The following is a 14,817-nucleotide window of genomic DNA, read 5'->3' on the forward strand; positions in this document are numbered from 1 at the left end:
TTATAAGTTGAATAATTAAAATTTTTTAGTATATATGAATTTTAATTTAATATTTTTAATAATTATTTTTTATTTTATTATAATTAATTTTATCATTATTATTATGTTTGCATTCAAATATATTTTTTATTATTGATTTTAATTTTATCATTAAAATAATTAATTTCTTTTTAACATTATTTTTATTTTCATCGAAATTAATTTTATCTTATATTCAAATAGAATTTTAGACAAATTATATGAAAATGGATAGAATTTAGTTTTTTTTTTTTTTTTTTTTTTTAACTTGTTTCAAGATTATGGCATACTGTAAATTTGAAGAAGAATTATATTGAATTTAAAAATTACCTCAAAAAAATTATGACAAGGAAAATCAAGTTAGCTTCAGTTACAAACAAAGAACTCGATCTTTACCCATTCGATTAATTCCGTTCGGCCGTGAAACGGAGTAATTGCCAAAACGTTAATACAGGATAGGCCAGCGCAAAAGTTTACGCTTCAATGCTGTCAGGGAAAAACGCCTAAACGGCATCAATAGACACCGTGTTAGGGCACTGCATAGAGCACAGATCATAGCAGCTAAATTACTAATAAAAGCTGAGACTCGCAGAAAACCCTATAGGGTGACGAGAGAAGGCATCTCGCATCTCTGTAACTCTGTTACTCGAACATGATGGCAACGGTGAAATTTCGGTTTTCGCAAAATGTCCCTATGTTCCCTTCCCATTCACAACTCGGCCATGTCCACTACCACCGCCGATTCTTCTCTTGGTACGCCAAGCAGTTCCAAACGACGTCGCAAGCTCGCGCTTCCGTCAGTGGCGGAAGTAGTAACTCTCAAGGTTAAATCATTTACTTATTTTTGAAATTAGAGTAGGAGTTTTTGTTTGGTTTCTGAGAAAATCAGCGAGAAATAAAGCGGAAAAATCATTACTATTACTAATCAAAGAGGAAAACGAGAAAATTAATGTTTTCTAATTAATTCAGAGAATAATTTTGGCTGAAGAACAAAAAAGGCGAATTCGACATAAATTAGACTCTGTTATTGTGCATTGTTATGTTTTCCATGTGAGAAGCAGGTGAAGCTCATTGCTCTGTGTCTATAGGTAACGCTTTTCTGGTGCCTGGTGCGACAGTAGCTACTCTACTTATGCTTGGAGTTCTTCATGCTCGACGGCTCTACGATGACAAGAAGGTATAAATCCACTTATTATCGTGCCCTGTATTTCTGATTCTTTGTATGTTTTGTTTACAAAAGTGGTTGGAAGCTTTTGCTTAACACTTTAACTATCTAAGATTAGGTCACTTGTAGAGTGTTTGACTCATAAGTCATGATTGATAAGTTCCGTATTGATACACTGTGGAATTTCTTTTAAAGAACCTTAGAGTTCTGAACTTCTTGGACTTAATTGAATGTGTTTCCATGTATATTTTAACATGAGTAGTAGTTTTCCTGCCATCCACATGGCTACTTATCCTTGTTTCAATTGAATCTGAAGCTTAACTTGGTTCGTTGATGCAGCCACCCTTAAGTGGTGGTGTACAGCTGGTCTGGGATTCAAATCCCAGCACTTGGAACCCTTTTCCCTATCCCCAAGTTGCAACTTCTTTTGCACCAAAAAAAAAAAAAAGATCCAGTATCTAAACTGTTTGTCAAACCAAAACTCATGTTTTGTTTGTGTATTGCATGCTCTTAAATCTTATTTGTCATATATGATGCTGAGTTGGAGTTTTTGTGGTTAACTATTGATATATGTTTGTTGGTAGTAGGTTGAAGAAGCACGGGAGAAAGGGATCGAGTTTGAGTTCCGACCAGATGTGAAGGTAGTATTTCTATATTAATTTCTCCAATTTTAATTTCATGGTTTTACCTTTTTGTTGCTAAAATGTCTATACTGTGATTTTCATGTCCACTTGTTGACATATATCTCTTCAAACATTTCCAACTTTTAGGCTACATTTCTGAGGATGCTACCTTTGCGATCTATTTCTAGAGTTTGGGGTTTCTTGACAAATTTGGTGAGTAATTCTTTTAGTTTAGAAGATAAGATCATTGACTCTTTCAAGAAATCGATTTCTTATATTGTTGGGATTTGTCAATGCTCTTATTTTCAAGTTAAACTCCTTTTTTCACTTCAATGTCTCTTGGTACCTTTAAGGAAATTACTCTTAGAGTTAGGCTAATGATACTTCTCATGCTTCCTTTCCTTTCTTGCTTTTATTTTTTTGTGTTATTTTGATATCCCTTTACCTGCTAAAGAATGTTTTTTTAGGAAGTTCCTGTTTGGCTGCGTCCACATGTTTATAGAGCATGGGCTCGTGCTTACCACTCAAGTATGTTTACTTCATATAGCTTTTCCCCCCTCATTTTCTATTTGTTATCTAGTTGCTGCAGTATATCACTTTTATCAATTAATGAGATACATGCACAGTTAACTGAAAATGAAGAATAAATTTTGATGTCGGATTATGGTTTGCATTTCAGATCTAGAAGAAGCAGCTCTGCCTCTTGAAGAATATGCATCTTTAAGGGATTTCTTTGTTCGCACATTGAGAGAAGGTTGCAGGCCTATTGACCCTGATCCCTATAGTCTGGTAACTGGTAACAAGCAGCTTGGAATTTTTTTTTTTTTTTCGTTTTTTTCTCTCTGAAGGATAGCTAACTGTGTTTTCTGTTATATAATAGGTTAGTCCTGTGGATGGTACTATTCTTAGATTTGGGGAGTTGGAGGATGCAGGGGCTATGATTGAGCAAGTTAAAGGATTTTCCTATTCTGTTACATCTCTTCTTGGTTCTCACTCTTTGCTCTCGATGATAGCTGAGAAAAATACCCAACATAAGAGCAGTAATATTGAGCAGGAAAGCACTCAGAGAGAAAAGAGTAAGAAGTCATGGTGGTGGATTTCATTGGCTTCTCCTAAAGTCCGGGAAACAGTTTCCGAGTGGTAATCTTGTATTTATATTTGGTTCGTGCATTATTTCCCTGATTATTTCTTTACACCACTGGTTTGGATATTCATTTGTCCATACTTGTATTTGAATAATTGAGCATAAATTGTTGACAGAATAAGCATGGTCAGCTTTATCTTTCAGTATTTTCTTTAGATGTGCTTTTGAATTTGTTAAACAGTTAGATGTTTCTGTAAATTGTTGGCCCATCCAAGATATTTATTGTATTGTCTTGTATATCTCTGAAAGTCTTCTTGAATGATTTAACTACTGTAAAAAGTTTATGAGATAAGGTAGTTTATACGTAAAATCTTTTATTGCAGTCCAATGAAAGGCCTCTATTACTGTGTAATATACTTGAAGCCAGGGGACTATCATCGCATACACTCACCAGTTGATTGGAATGTTCTTGTTCGACGGCATTTTTCTGGTTACTTGACTGTATAATTGCATAATATATACTAAACGTTTTCTTCTTACAGTGTTATTGATGATATGATTGTATGTGCTGCGAATGTGGCAGGCCGCTTGTTTCCTTTGAATGAACGTGCTACCAGAACAATCAGGAGTCTTTATGTTGAGAATGAAAGGGTAAATCTATGTGTCAGATCCCCTCTCCCCTTGAATTTGCAAATTTTCTTGTATAATTCTACAGTCTTGATGTATTGCAATTGGTTGAATTAAAAGCTATGGTGTAATTTGAAAAAAATAAAACAATATAATGATAAAGACATCTGAAAGATGAAGATAGAGTGGTTCATTTAGAACACTATTGCAACTTGCAAGTAGTTTTTAGTTAGGTGATCCTACCATAGAAACCTAAAGTGTAAGAAGTTCTATAGAAATAAGCTGTCGGTAATTTTTGGTGATTTTGAACCTCAGGAAAAATCTACACTTTCTGGTCCACTCAAAGCATTTGAAAAACATTTTGTTTCTAATTCCTTAATTCCTCCCTTTTTCAAAGGGTTCTTTGTACTTTTTAACCATCAGACGGTAGATAGAGATAACAGCTCAACATACTTATTGCAGCCTAACCAGTAACAAAGAAAGTTAATTTTGGACTTAAAAATGTCAAGAGAATGATGATATTTGCAGACTTTGGAGCTTACATTCAAGTCAAGTGCTGATTACTTTTTGTTAATTATATGTATCTATAGATATATTTTGAGTGAATTTCACTAAATTGTGGTTGCAATTTTCATGTTATCAGGTTGTCCTTGAAGGTCTATGGCAACAAGGATTCATGGCAATTGCAGCAATTGGTGCGACAAATATTGGATCAATTGAGGTTAGGTGTCAATGCCCTTTTAACCCTGAATCTTAAGAGAGTCAAATAAGAAATCTTATTTAGACAACACATGCTTGCACAAGACACAGAAATATTTTTCAATGAGAATCTGTGTTTTGACTCCATAAATTTGTGCTTGACAGCTTTTCATAGAACCAGAACTTCGAACAAACAGGCCAAGAAAAAAGTTATTACCCACAGAGCCTCCAGAAGATCGTGTATATGAACCTGAAGGGGTTGGAGTGATGCTTAAAAAAGGAGATGGGGTAAGATGCATAGAAAATTCCTTTCAAAACCTGATGCTTTCCAAACTGCAAAAATTTTAATTTGATCTTCTGATGCTTATTCTCTACATTTAGTTTTATTTTGAGCAGTTTGAATGTAAACGAGTTAATTTGAATTCTCTGTTTTGTACCGACTTTGAATTACCTTTTAATTAGATTATGATTGTATTATCCATTGCACTTTGATTCTTACAGTTGGCTGCTTTCAACATGGGATCGACAGTTGTGCTTGTCTTCCAGGCCCCCACGTCAAAATCACCAAAGAATACTGATGCTTCAAAGTTTAGGTTTTCTATTAGACGTGGAGACAGAATTCGTGTTGGACAAGCACTGGGAAGATGGCATGATTCATGAGAGTGTTACAAATGCGTTAGTTATGCGAACTAGGAGATGGAATGCTATCGTTGTCATTGTAGCAGCACTGAAAAGGTGGTATGATTAGTTCCAAATATGTGACATTGCTGGTGATTTATTTTTCTGTTAGTTCATGCGCTAATTCTATTATTGAGGAGCCATGGGCAATTTTCACTTCAAGAATTAAATATTCATGGGACCAACAGTGTATGAAGGATGCTATGCTTTGCATATTTCGTTCAGATATGCTGATTGTAAATGATGTATGCAATATGTTGCAACCACACCATGCTATTCTAATTTCAATGCGATAATCTACAAAATTAACTTAAGATGAACCACTTACAAGGTGCTATCTTGTTCAAACATTCTCTTATAAATGCATCTTATCAAAACTGAGTTTAACATCAAGAAAATGAAGCAAGAAATAAAGTATATTTAAAATTGATTTAATGCCATTTCTTTGCTAACCCCTAGTACCAAAATATGTTCTTGTTTGGTTAACCAAGCAGACAAATCCAACTGGCAAGCCACGCTACTAGTGACACAAAGCACTTATAACAAAGCACAAATACGATGCAAACCATTTCCCACCACGAAACAGACAACAAAGTGCCTATCAAAATGCCATTTTTATCACACACCACATGAAATGAAGAAGCTATAGATGTTCCGGAAACGAAAGGCTGCAACATGATAGATATTAAATTGACTATATATACCTAATCAAAGACGAGAACAGAATTTCATAAACTCAAATTAGTGTAGAAAAAACCGGTAGCATAGAATCAACTATATATACCTAGTCAAAGACATGAAAGAACAGACAAATCCAACCGGCAAACCATGCTAATAGTGATAAAAGAAACCTAAGCATATCCACCACTTCAACCAAAGCACAACTATGATGCAAGCCATTTCCCACCGTGGAACAGACAAAAAAGACTCCATCAAAATGCTATTTTCATCATCCACCGCAAGAAAAGCTTCAACATGATAGATGTTAAACTGACTATATATACCTAATCAAAGACATGAAAGAACAGACTTTCATAAACTCAAATTACCATCAAACAACCAGTAGCATTGAATCCATACATTATGATGCTAATTTGATAACCTAATCAAAACTCATAAATTAAACAAAACAACAAATAACTTTTTTAAACTTGAATTAATATCCAAACAACTAACATAAACAGAGCTGAGTGTTTTAATTCATTTACATTTTTGTATATGCAGGTCATTCATGGCCTTCTTCCACTCCTTCCTAATCTTCCTTCAAATGTGTAACCCTATCAATTCCACATAAAAAGAGATCCTTCCACCAAAATCTCTATATCAAAACCTTGTTCCTGAAATACCAACACCAAATACAATTTAGTTTGTCATATCAATATAATGTTCTTCTATCCAAACAAAGTTGAAACTTTGCATAAATTCAGTTAATTAATTCACGTTTCCCTCTGATTCCAATAAATCTCTAAAACTAACCGAGAGATTTAAGAACTGAATCTCAATTAACACTAGATCTAATTTGGCAATACGCAATTGATTTAAGTAAGAAAAAAGCTATTGTTTTTAACGGAAATGGAAATTGAGCAATTAAGTAAAGGCACACCTACGTCTGTTTGGAGTAAGAGGAAGAGGAAGGGACGCGCTTGTTACGGAACATCATGTATCCGACGGGTAATACAACTCCGATCATCATGATTGCTGCTCCGATGATATATCTGAACGGGCTCGGCGGTTCCACCTCTATCATTGTTTTGAACTGCACCGCACACAATCATAACCCAACATCAACCATCAATTTAATATTTAAAATTCAAAAAAAGAAAGATCTTATCATTAGAATTTTGAGATATGGATCGAGCCGTAGAAGGACACTTACTGGCATTTCCTTTCGCGGGCTTTTCCTTTGGGTGTAACCGTGGGTCGAGAAGCAGAGGATCTCGATCTCCGGACGAAGAAAGGAACTTACCAACAGAGATGGCAAGATTTCGCGTTGGTCTGGATTCTCTGCTGTGAGATTGGTCCGGTAAGTTTTTTTATGATAAACTAAAACTGAGGAACCCACATAAGTTGGGTTTTTTTTTCCCCAACAGGGACCCACATAAGTTAGGGTCAGATTATCTTCGGTTAATTGCGTGGTTTATGATTTAAAACTGGGTGTAATACTAGTGTAAAAGCAAGGTTGAGGTTTATGGTTTTTGTAGCTTTTTTATTTTTTTTTCAAAATTTTCAATAGAAGTTAATCAAATATTTAATTCACTTGTGATTAGATAAAATTGACTTAAAATATATGCCAAATCAACGATTTATTTTAGTAAAATTCTTTAAGAAAAGAATGTAGACTAAAGAAAATTAGACGAGGTGGGATAAAAATTAAAAATGACTTAAATTTTTAAAAGAAATTTATTTGCCATTAGATAGTATTTTTAAAAATTAAAAATAAAAATATATTTAATTATAGTTTATTATTAAAATTTTAATTTAACTGTTAAATGGGTTTATCAATTTTAGTATTATTATTGAGTTTGAAATAAATTTAAGTTGAAAAAATTGCACATGATAAAAAAAATATATGATTAAAAATTTTAAGTATTTCATATTATTGTAGGTAATTACAATATTTAAAAAATATGTATAAAATAATAAAATATTTAAAATATAAGATAATGTAATAGTTTTTTAGTATAAAAACACTTTTTCATCACAAAGCATTTTTTGAATAATTTTTTTATTTGAGTTGCAAAATAAAACTTTTAAACTGAATTTTTTTAATTGTTTGGCATTGAACGGCTGTGATTCCTCCCTGCCTGGGCCAGCTTATCATCTCTCATTAGCCTGTTTCCCAAGGGCCCAGAGAATCTAAAGCCTTTCTCGAACGCTGTCGTATTACCGTCTATCTGCGAGCTTCAACAGCCAAAAATAGAAGGCCCCGAAGTTGCTGCGTAAGAGGAGAGATGGCAAGACGAGTCCCGCTTAGCATCTCCCAGTTTGTTGGATTTGCAAAGAGATCCTTCAATTCTTACAAATTACCCGGAGACCCCTCTTCTTCTTCCCCTCTAACCCATGGCATCCATGTCTTCCAATGCCCCGTATCTTCCCTCTCTTTAGTCTTTACCCGGTTCCTGATTTCCATTGTTGAATTGTATTGCCACTTAAGTTCTCATTTTTATGGTTCACCATTTTCTTCAACAAAAAAAAAAAAAAAAGTCTTTTTTCAACTAAAAATGATGTTTTTTTCCATTTATTTTTAATTATTGATTTTTTTTTTTTTGGTCATAGGATGAAGTTGGGATAGTTGCAAAGCTATCAGAATGTATAGCTTCAAGAGGTGGAAACATACTTGGGGCTGACGTTTTTGTCCCTGAGAAAAAGAATGTCTTCTATTCCAGAAGGTAAGGTTATTTAAGGGTCTAAATTTGTCTAATTCAATGCTAATTGTCTTTCATTGATAACTGCAAGACATAAATTTTGAGTCTTGGTTTTTATCACTTTATGCCAAAGTGATAAAGCTTAGTGCTTTATCCAGATAAACATGCTCCGAGAGAATCACTATTGGATCAATGGAGCAAGGGAATGTTGCAATTAAGAATTTTTGGTTTCTATTGGGCGATTGTGTTGTGATGTTGGATAGTTGTTTTTGAATGAAGCTTGAACTATGAAACTAAGCTGAGTACATCAGTCTATTATAAAAAGAGAATTGTAGGAATAAAGAAGGGATAGCATTATCTTAGTTGTTGTCTAAATTATTTCTTGTCAATCTATACCAGCACTGTCTAGGAGTAGGTTTGAGTTTGGTCAGAGCTGCTCATGCATGTTTGTGAATGTTCACGAATGATGTTTGGACCAGACAAAAGTTATATGTCCCATGGTGATTGTACTTCATGGCAACAAGGTGGTTGAATGAACCATAATTAGACCTAGATCTTATTTTGTGCAAAATTGCAGTGAGTTTGTTTTTGACACTGTTAAATGGCCGAGGGAGCAAATGGATGAAGACTTCCTAAAGCTTTCAAAAATGTTCAGTGCTACAAGATCTGTTGTCAGGGTTCCAGAGCTAGACCCCAAGTTTAAAATCGCGGTCCTTGCTTCAAAACAGGTATAACTTGTTTCTTTCTCCTAATTTTGTTTAATAATTTGCTTGATTTCACCACATTTATCTTGCTCCAGGACCATTGCCTGGTAGATTTGCTCTATGGATGGCAGGAAGGAAGACTTCCAGTTGATATTACTTGTGTGATAAGGTGATATTTAAATTGTCATCCCTTTCGGTGATCTTTGTCTTTATCCTTGTTTCTTCTAAAATCTTTTAGTCCTATTTGCATTTTGTTTCAAAGTACTGATTCTGGTTTTTGTCAATTGTATGGCAGTAATCATCATAGAGGTCCAAACACTCATGTGATGCGCTTTCTTGAAAGGAATAATATTCCATATCATTATTTGCACACAACCAAAGAGAATAAAAGAGAAGAGGATATCTTGGAGTTGGTTCTGAATACTGATTTTTTGGTACTTGCCAGATACATGCAGGTAAATGGGGTTATAATATTCTCTTCAATTTTGTTTCAGTGCAAAGCAATTTTATTTTTCATGGAAAACATTTTAATATGGGAGTCCACGATATTAACAAGAAGATTAGGCTTAACTTTTTTCTTTCACAAATGAAGAAAGTAACTGTATATTTATGTTGAAATTTAGCAGAATCTTGTGGTGTCTGATCTGTTGGTATCATCATTGTCTTTAGTTAAATATGTATCTTATACAGATTTCAGGTGTATTGGAATGGTTGAATCAACTAGTGCTATGCTTGGAAGCTGGAAAATAACTATTTATTTTTGCAGATTTTATCTGGTCATTTTTTGAGGACATATGGGAAAGATGTAATTAACATTCACCATGGCCTTTTGCCATCATTTAAGGGTGGGAATCCATCTAAGCAGGTGAGTACTCATGCTTATCCATTAGTAATTGAAATTATTGGCCACTTCATGCTTTCTCCCTAACTCTAGATGCATGTTAAATTTCTATATTATGTTGGCAGGCTTTTGATGCAGGTGTGAAATTAATTGGTGCTACAAGTCACTTTGTGACTGAAGAACTTGATTCAGGGCCTATTATTGAACAGATGGTATTATTCTATTTGTTTAATGCTGCTCTAAACAGTGTTCGATCCAGTCATTGTTTACCCTTAGAATGATTATGATTAATGGTGATTGTTTTCCTCTACTATTTTCCATTCTAAGAAGCAATCAGCTTGAATTAACTTTGCTCAGCTTCTTGAACTTTGAGTAATAATAGCTGTTAATTTATTTCTTCTTGTCTGACCATGCATATCATCATTCTTGAAAATTTCTGGATGTTGGCAGTAAAGTTAACTTCTCTTGACTTAGATGAAGGGCTGTTTTGATGGTTGTAATTCCTCACAAATTCTTCAAATTATTTGGCTAAGTAATTCTGACATTGATGCCAGTATGATCAAATTTGTCAGAAGCCATGACAATTAATGTAATCTGTGAAAGTTTCTCAATGATAGAAGGTGCTGAAAACAGAGTTTCCGAAGAAATGATCTTTAAGTGCAAACTTCTTAGCTATTGTTGTAGCCACTTGCAAGTATAACTAAATACAAGTGATTATCATCTATGTATTTTCAACTGTTCTCAGATGATGTTTGGTACATTCATGTTTTAATAATGCATATCAAATAAATAAATTTGGTATTTATACTTTATTGTTTTATGCTCGTCCTTAATGTTCAGCCCTCAATGTATCCTTTTTGACAGGTTGAAAGAGTTTCTCACAGGGACAATTTGCAAAGTTTCGCGCAAAAATCAGAGAACCTTGAGAGGCAATGCCTTGCAAAGGCTATGAGATCATACTGTGAACTACGGGTGTTACCATATGAGGAAAACAGGACTGTTGTGTTTTGAGAGTACTAATTGGAGGACAAAGCAGTGTAAAATAAGAAGGTTGGGGTCTTATGCACGTTCAATTAATCATATAGATTGCCTAGCAAAAGTAATTTTACTCCATTCATCTCTAATTGCTTATACCAGCTTTAAAAATCCTGTAGCTGGCTTTTGTGAGCATGGGGAATCTCATTCTTGTTCCTATGCCTTTATCCAAAGAAGAACAGGAAAATTGGGGTGCAGTTTTTGAATGGTTCAAAATGCTTCTGATACCATCCCTCCCTCCCCCCCCCCCCCCCCCGGCCCTTCTTCTTACCTGTGTCTTTTTGTTTCCCTTTAATCTCATTGTCTTATATGTTTTAGAGAATTTTATTTGAAAAAAAAAAAAATAAATAAAGTTGAATGTTGCCTCCAGTTAATCTTGCTGAGCTTTGCCTGGTTTGTGTGCCATATCAAATATCAAGCTAACCAAGTGGTTGGGCGAGCTCCGAGTAGGGACGACATTACTGTAATTGCAGATTTTTCTTTCGATAAAAAAAATACAAACTAGCAAGGTGTATCATTGCTCTAAGTTAGGGTGCAATGATTGTGATAGTATGGGAGTGGCATGCTATATTTTTGTTGTGTTTCTCACACAACCTATCTTCCTCTTGGGCAATTTCAGTCTTGTCGTTTATCTTTCCTAAGCTATCCACCCCTACCAAAGGAAAACATGGAAGCTTCTTTTTTTTCACCCCATTTAAGATTATCGATTTTCTTTTGTTAATTTCGTCATGATCAATGTTATTGTTACTTTTTGCGAGCATGAATTGAATATAGTGGAAGGATCTCAAAAAATTGTACAAAGATTCTTTTATTTTCCCTTCAGAAAGGGACTTCTTCCTCTGCATCCTCCTCAGTATACATTGGAAAAACTTGTTGCATGGCTCACGTATTGAAAGATAGTTTTCTGTATGAAATTCATAATGTCACAAACCAAATTCAGTATGCATGCACAACTATACTATTTTCTATATACTGTCGCTGATACTCAAAGATTCGAGAGAAAGCTCAACTGCTTCGGCATAGCTGACTTGACGGAGAAGATTTTGAATCCCATCAACCCATTTCTGCTTTTGAATCTTGCTCTCACACTTGAACTCTAGAAGACCTTGTCCAGTCTTGAGACCAAAATAGAGTTCTTCAGAAGTTTCCCTTTCTTTTCTGTATGGCCATGCGGAAATCTCATCACATACTACATAAACAATACCTGGTATAAGTGACAGGACATTTGAATATTAGTGAAAAGAAAAAAGTTGCTTTTGCTAAAGCTTGGCAGTAAAAAAAAAAGGCAAAAGGAACTGATTTGATGAGAAGTAATTAGATTAATGCGAAGTTACATTTATTGTTCTTGGAGAATGCCCCTCCAACGTGCTTGCTTTTGAGCTTAATCATGACCTGACAATGGAGCGTTTGTAAGAGCTGGCAATTGAATATGCTTTCTTGTTTTTCCATCAAGTTAGTTTTTATACCTGAGATTTCTTGTTGATGTAGACATAGACCCGTTTCCATCTCAACACACCTGAGAATAGCATTAACAAGTGGTTCAGATGTAATGTTCCAAAGTAGCTGAATCAATTATATATCAAAGTTCCAAAAACCTATTTCTAGTTGTGTTTTAAGACGTCTTGATTCTTGAGCCTCGAATGGAGAATACCTTTTCGAGTGTGTTGCAATAGTTCGCCCTCACATGGAGGATTCTGCTCCTTCGTTTGAGTATGAAAAGCAGCAGGCCAATTAGTTTCTGTCATGCTTCTCTCATAAGGCCTTATAGCTGCATTTTTCTTTGCTTCTTTTGGCAATCTTGCTTTCAAAGCTGCTTCTCCTCTCAAGGCTAATTTTGATCATGGAAAAGTTTTGCAATTTGTGATTCACAGCTCATTTCATATAATTTGGTATGAATAAAAATGGTCTAGAATAGGTAGAATTGCTTTTGAATTTATTCAAGAACTGCGGAAGCACATACCTGTTGCAGCTGCTGCTGTGAGTGTCATCAGATCACCAGCACTTTGAATATCCACTGCTGATTTGACAACAGAAGAAACACGGTCGTGATCAGCCCCGGCTATTTCAGCTAATTCAATGCAATGTGATGCCAAAAGTTCAGTAGCGGATGCCAGTGCCATGCTCATTTTTGAGCTGCCATTGGAGTTTCCAGCTGCAGTTACTGCTGCCAAGCCTGCAGCTAGTCCAGCAACCGAAACAGCAGAGTGCACCCGAGCATTTTCTGCACGCATCTTATCTTTCTTCTTCACAGTGTTAGAACCTAATTCTTTGTGGTGATTAAACCATTTTCCAATTGATCCAGTTCTTCGAGAATTAATTGAATTTATGACTTTCCCTGCCTTCAAATACATAAGCAGAAAAAAAATTAAAAACTAAACAATTGAAGCATCCATTCCTGGCAGAAAAGAAAGTTTAACAAGAAAAATTAGAGCAGAGAAATGTATGAAGTTGGTTGAGTTCTTAATTTCGTCAGCCAATCATTCAAAGAAATTGCCAGATTCTTCACAGTCAAGAAAGTACTAGTACCTATTATAATGGATACAGAGACAAATCTCCTATAACAACCATTCTCTCTTTCTTACGGGGAACTATCCCATCAAAGGTTGCGTTAACCAAAGGCCAAGAAACAGAAATCGAAAATATGCAATGCAATATATCAAGAAGTATCAAAATTCAGTTTTGATCCATGAAAATTCAGGATCAGGAGGGGAAAAAAGAAACAAACAAGAAGGGTATAATATGGAACTCTTAGGAAGGGAAAACCGATGCCATGAATAAGGTCACTTACAATTTGTGGTGCAACAAAGGTATCTGGAAATGAGCTTGGATTATTATCAAATTCAAACTGTTTCTGTTTCTGAGCAAGAGCTTTTGAAATTTCTAATGCAGAGAGACTCCATGATCTAGACAAAAACTCCATAGGTTCCCTCGGTGTTTCTGGCTGAGGGATAGACGGTAAAGACGATGCTGCTCTCAGCTGTGCATCCTCTTCTACATTCTCTAGCCCAAACAAAGAACCACTTGTCCTGTCTGAATAAAACCCACTTTCCATTTCTATCCTAGGATTCTTTTAACTGACAGGAAACCACTTCAAAAAACTTTTGTGATTGAATTCAAAAGCTAAAATCCTCCTATAATCTCCTGTGGCAATAGTACTACAAAACTTTTGGTATCCTTGGCCCTGACCGAAAGATTAAATGAAAGAAAACAGTGTTAAAGAGGTAATATAAAGGCGAGAAAAAAAAATCATTGCCTTCTGAAACCAGAAAGGTTCTTTACTAAGAACAAACTTCCGGTCTTGTCCGAGCAAACTTATAATTATATAGATAGACAATATTGAAGGACCCCCACCCCCCCCCCCCCCTCCTACAACAGTGAGTGACAAAATAATTAAACAGGAACAGATATCAAAATCTAGTGCTTTGAACCGCCCACGAATTCAGGTATGGTTCACTGAAAGAGACTGGGAGTAGTCAAAACAGAATTCACGAAACACAAAAATATATATTAATCAAGTAATATTGATTAAGGAACATAAAGAAAAGCATTTGTCCTGGATAAAGGGGGGATTGTTTCTTAAGACCCATGCAATTAAAGGCATGTATCCGTAATCTGATGTTGTAATTAAGGGTATCTTTCATATTTTAGTACTAAGAAAAGAATAAACTTTTCTCTTCTTTCTTGTGGGTTTAGCGCCATATCACTTTCGGTTGTTGGCAGGTTTGAAAATATTTGACCAACTGTAATAGCCAATGGCCTTGCTTGAAGCCTTGACTGAACGGTGGGTTCGTTTAATGGTTTGATGCTTCCCATGGATGTCTGCCACATTGGTTTTTTTTCTTAATCGTGGTTGAGAACAATTGTAACTTTATATATACATATATATATATATATATTTATAAAAAAAATCGCATTAGAAGATATTATAAATGCTTCATTTGAATTTTAAATTTATTAAATAATATTTTTTATAAATCA

The 14,817-nt window shown here is 34.9% G+C and overlaps 4 protein-coding genes across 9 annotated transcripts; 2 read left to right on the plus strand and 2 right to left on the minus strand.

The window, feature by feature from the left end:
• The first annotated feature begins 493 nt into the window (after positions 1 to 493).
• On the plus strand, positions 494 to 5,160 carry LOC111289999 (phosphatidylserine decarboxylase proenzyme 1, mitochondrial-like). 2 transcript variants are annotated; one of them, XM_022881387.2, is made up of 12 exons: positions 494 to 842; positions 1,107 to 1,195; positions 1,771 to 1,824; positions 1,954 to 2,019; positions 2,274 to 2,334; positions 2,486 to 2,595; positions 2,687 to 2,946; positions 3,274 to 3,380; positions 3,474 to 3,541; positions 4,161 to 4,238; positions 4,382 to 4,504; positions 4,718 to 5,160. In XM_022881387.2, the coding sequence occupies exons 1-12, from the start codon at positions 671 to 673 to the stop codon at positions 4,874 to 4,876; spliced, it is 1,347 nt and encodes a 448-aa protein (XP_022737122.1). In that variant the 5' UTR covers positions 494 to 670; the 3' UTR covers positions 4,877 to 5,160. The 2 variants fall into 2 exon arrangements, with proteins under 2 accessions (XP_022737122.1, XP_022737123.1); XM_022881388.2 differs by lacking the exon at positions 3,274 to 3,380 and having other exon boundaries at positions 496 to 842; positions 3,433 to 3,541.
• Positions 5,161 to 5,911: 751 nt separating this feature from the next.
• On the minus strand, positions 5,912 to 6,928 carry LOC111290000 (uncharacterized). 2 transcript variants are annotated; one of them, XM_022881391.2, is made up of 3 exons: positions 6,771 to 6,928; positions 6,498 to 6,650; positions 5,912 to 6,231 (listed from the first exon to the last, which is right to left on the minus strand). In XM_022881391.2, exons 1-2 carry the CDS (start codon positions 6,774 to 6,776, stop codon positions 6,498 to 6,500), a joined length of 159 nt encoding a protein of 52 aa, XP_022737126.2. In that variant the 5' UTR covers positions 6,777 to 6,928; the 3' UTR covers positions 5,912 to 6,231. The 2 variants fall into 2 exon arrangements, with proteins under 2 accessions (XP_022737126.2, XP_022737125.2); XM_022881390.2 differs by having other exon boundaries at positions 6,502 to 6,650; positions 6,771 to 6,904.
• Positions 6,929 to 7,755: 827 nt separating this feature from the next.
• On the plus strand, positions 7,756 to 11,207 carry LOC111290580 (formyltetrahydrofolate deformylase 2, mitochondrial-like). Of its 3 annotated transcripts, none has more exons than XM_022881934.2 (9): positions 7,756 to 7,980; positions 8,171 to 8,283; positions 8,837 to 8,987; positions 9,059 to 9,132; positions 9,259 to 9,418; positions 9,730 to 9,828; positions 9,930 to 10,016; positions 10,669 to 10,854; positions 10,942 to 11,031. In XM_022881934.2, exons 1-8 carry the CDS (start codon positions 7,846 to 7,848, stop codon positions 10,813 to 10,815), a joined length of 966 nt encoding a protein of 321 aa, XP_022737669.1. In that variant the 5' UTR covers positions 7,756 to 7,845; the 3' UTR covers positions 10,816 to 10,854; positions 10,942 to 11,031. The 3 variants fall into 3 exon arrangements, with proteins under 3 accessions (XP_022737669.1, XP_022737670.1, XP_022737668.1); XM_022881935.2 differs by having other exon boundaries at positions 7,757 to 7,980; positions 10,959 to 11,088; XM_022881933.2 differs by having other exon boundaries at positions 7,763 to 7,980; positions 10,669 to 11,207.
• A 426-nt stretch (positions 11,208 to 11,633) lies between these two features.
• On the minus strand, positions 11,634 to 14,133 carry LOC111290457 (VAN3-binding protein-like). Of its 2 annotated transcripts, none has more exons than XM_022881767.2 (6): positions 13,628 to 14,133; positions 12,800 to 13,178; positions 12,491 to 12,667; positions 12,306 to 12,355; positions 12,174 to 12,231; positions 11,634 to 12,043 (listed from the first exon to the last, which is right to left on the minus strand). In XM_022881767.2, exons 1-6 carry the CDS (start codon positions 13,889 to 13,891, stop codon positions 11,805 to 11,807), a joined length of 1,167 nt encoding a protein of 388 aa, XP_022737502.2. In that variant the 5' UTR covers positions 13,892 to 14,133; the 3' UTR covers positions 11,634 to 11,804. The 2 variants fall into 2 exon arrangements, with proteins under 2 accessions (XP_022737502.2, XP_089623755.1); XM_089767629.1 differs by having other exon boundaries at positions 11,665 to 12,028; positions 13,628 to 14,025.
• Between the last annotated feature and the right edge of the window lie 684 nt (positions 14,134 to 14,817).

Source organism: Durio zibethinus, chromosome 11, assembly GCF_047325235.1.
Source record: "Durio zibethinus cultivar Kanyao isolate XHJ-2024 chromosome 11, ASM4732523v1, whole genome shotgun sequence".
Taxonomy (NCBI): domain Eukaryota; kingdom Viridiplantae; phylum Streptophyta; class Magnoliopsida; order Malvales; family Malvaceae; genus Durio; species Durio zibethinus.

Excerpts from the sequence above, each read along its gene's own strand:
- LOC111289999 (XM_022881387.2), top strand. The coding sequence starts at position 671 with ATGATGGCAACGGTGAAATTTCGGTTTTCGCAAAATGTCCCTATGTTC. Across the intron at positions 2,020-2,273 it reads GGGGTTTCTTGACAAATTTG|GAAGTTCCTGTTTGGCTGCG; the intron begins GTGAGTAATTCT and ends ATGTTTTTTTAG. Across the intron at positions 4,505-4,717 it reads TGCTTAAAAAAGGAGATGGG|TTGGCTGCTTTCAACATGGG; the intron begins GTAAGATGCATA and ends TGATTCTTACAG.
- LOC111290580 (XM_022881934.2), top strand. The coding sequence starts at position 7,846 with ATGGCAAGACGAGTCCCGCTTAGCATCTCCCAGTTTGTTGGATTTGCA. Across the intron at positions 9,829-9,929 it reads GTGGGAATCCATCTAAGCAG|GCTTTTGATGCAGGTGTGAA; the intron begins GTGAGTACTCAT and ends TTATGTTGGCAG. Across the intron at positions 10,017-10,668 it reads GGCCTATTATTGAACAGATG|GTTGAAAGAGTTTCTCACAG; the intron begins GTATTATTCTAT and ends CCTTTTTGACAG.
- LOC111290457 (XM_022881767.2), bottom strand. The coding sequence starts at position 13,891 with ATGGAAAGTGGGTTTTATTCAGACAGGACAAGTGGTTCTTTGTTTGGG. Across the intron at positions 13,179-13,627 it reads CCTTTGTTGCACCACAAATT|GCAGGGAAAGTCATAAATTC; the intron begins GTAAGTGACCTT and ends ATGTATTTGAAG. Across the intron at positions 12,232-12,305 it reads ACATCAACAAGAAATCTCAG|GTCATGATTAAGCTCAAAAG; the intron begins GTATAAAAACTA and ends CTCCATTGTCAG.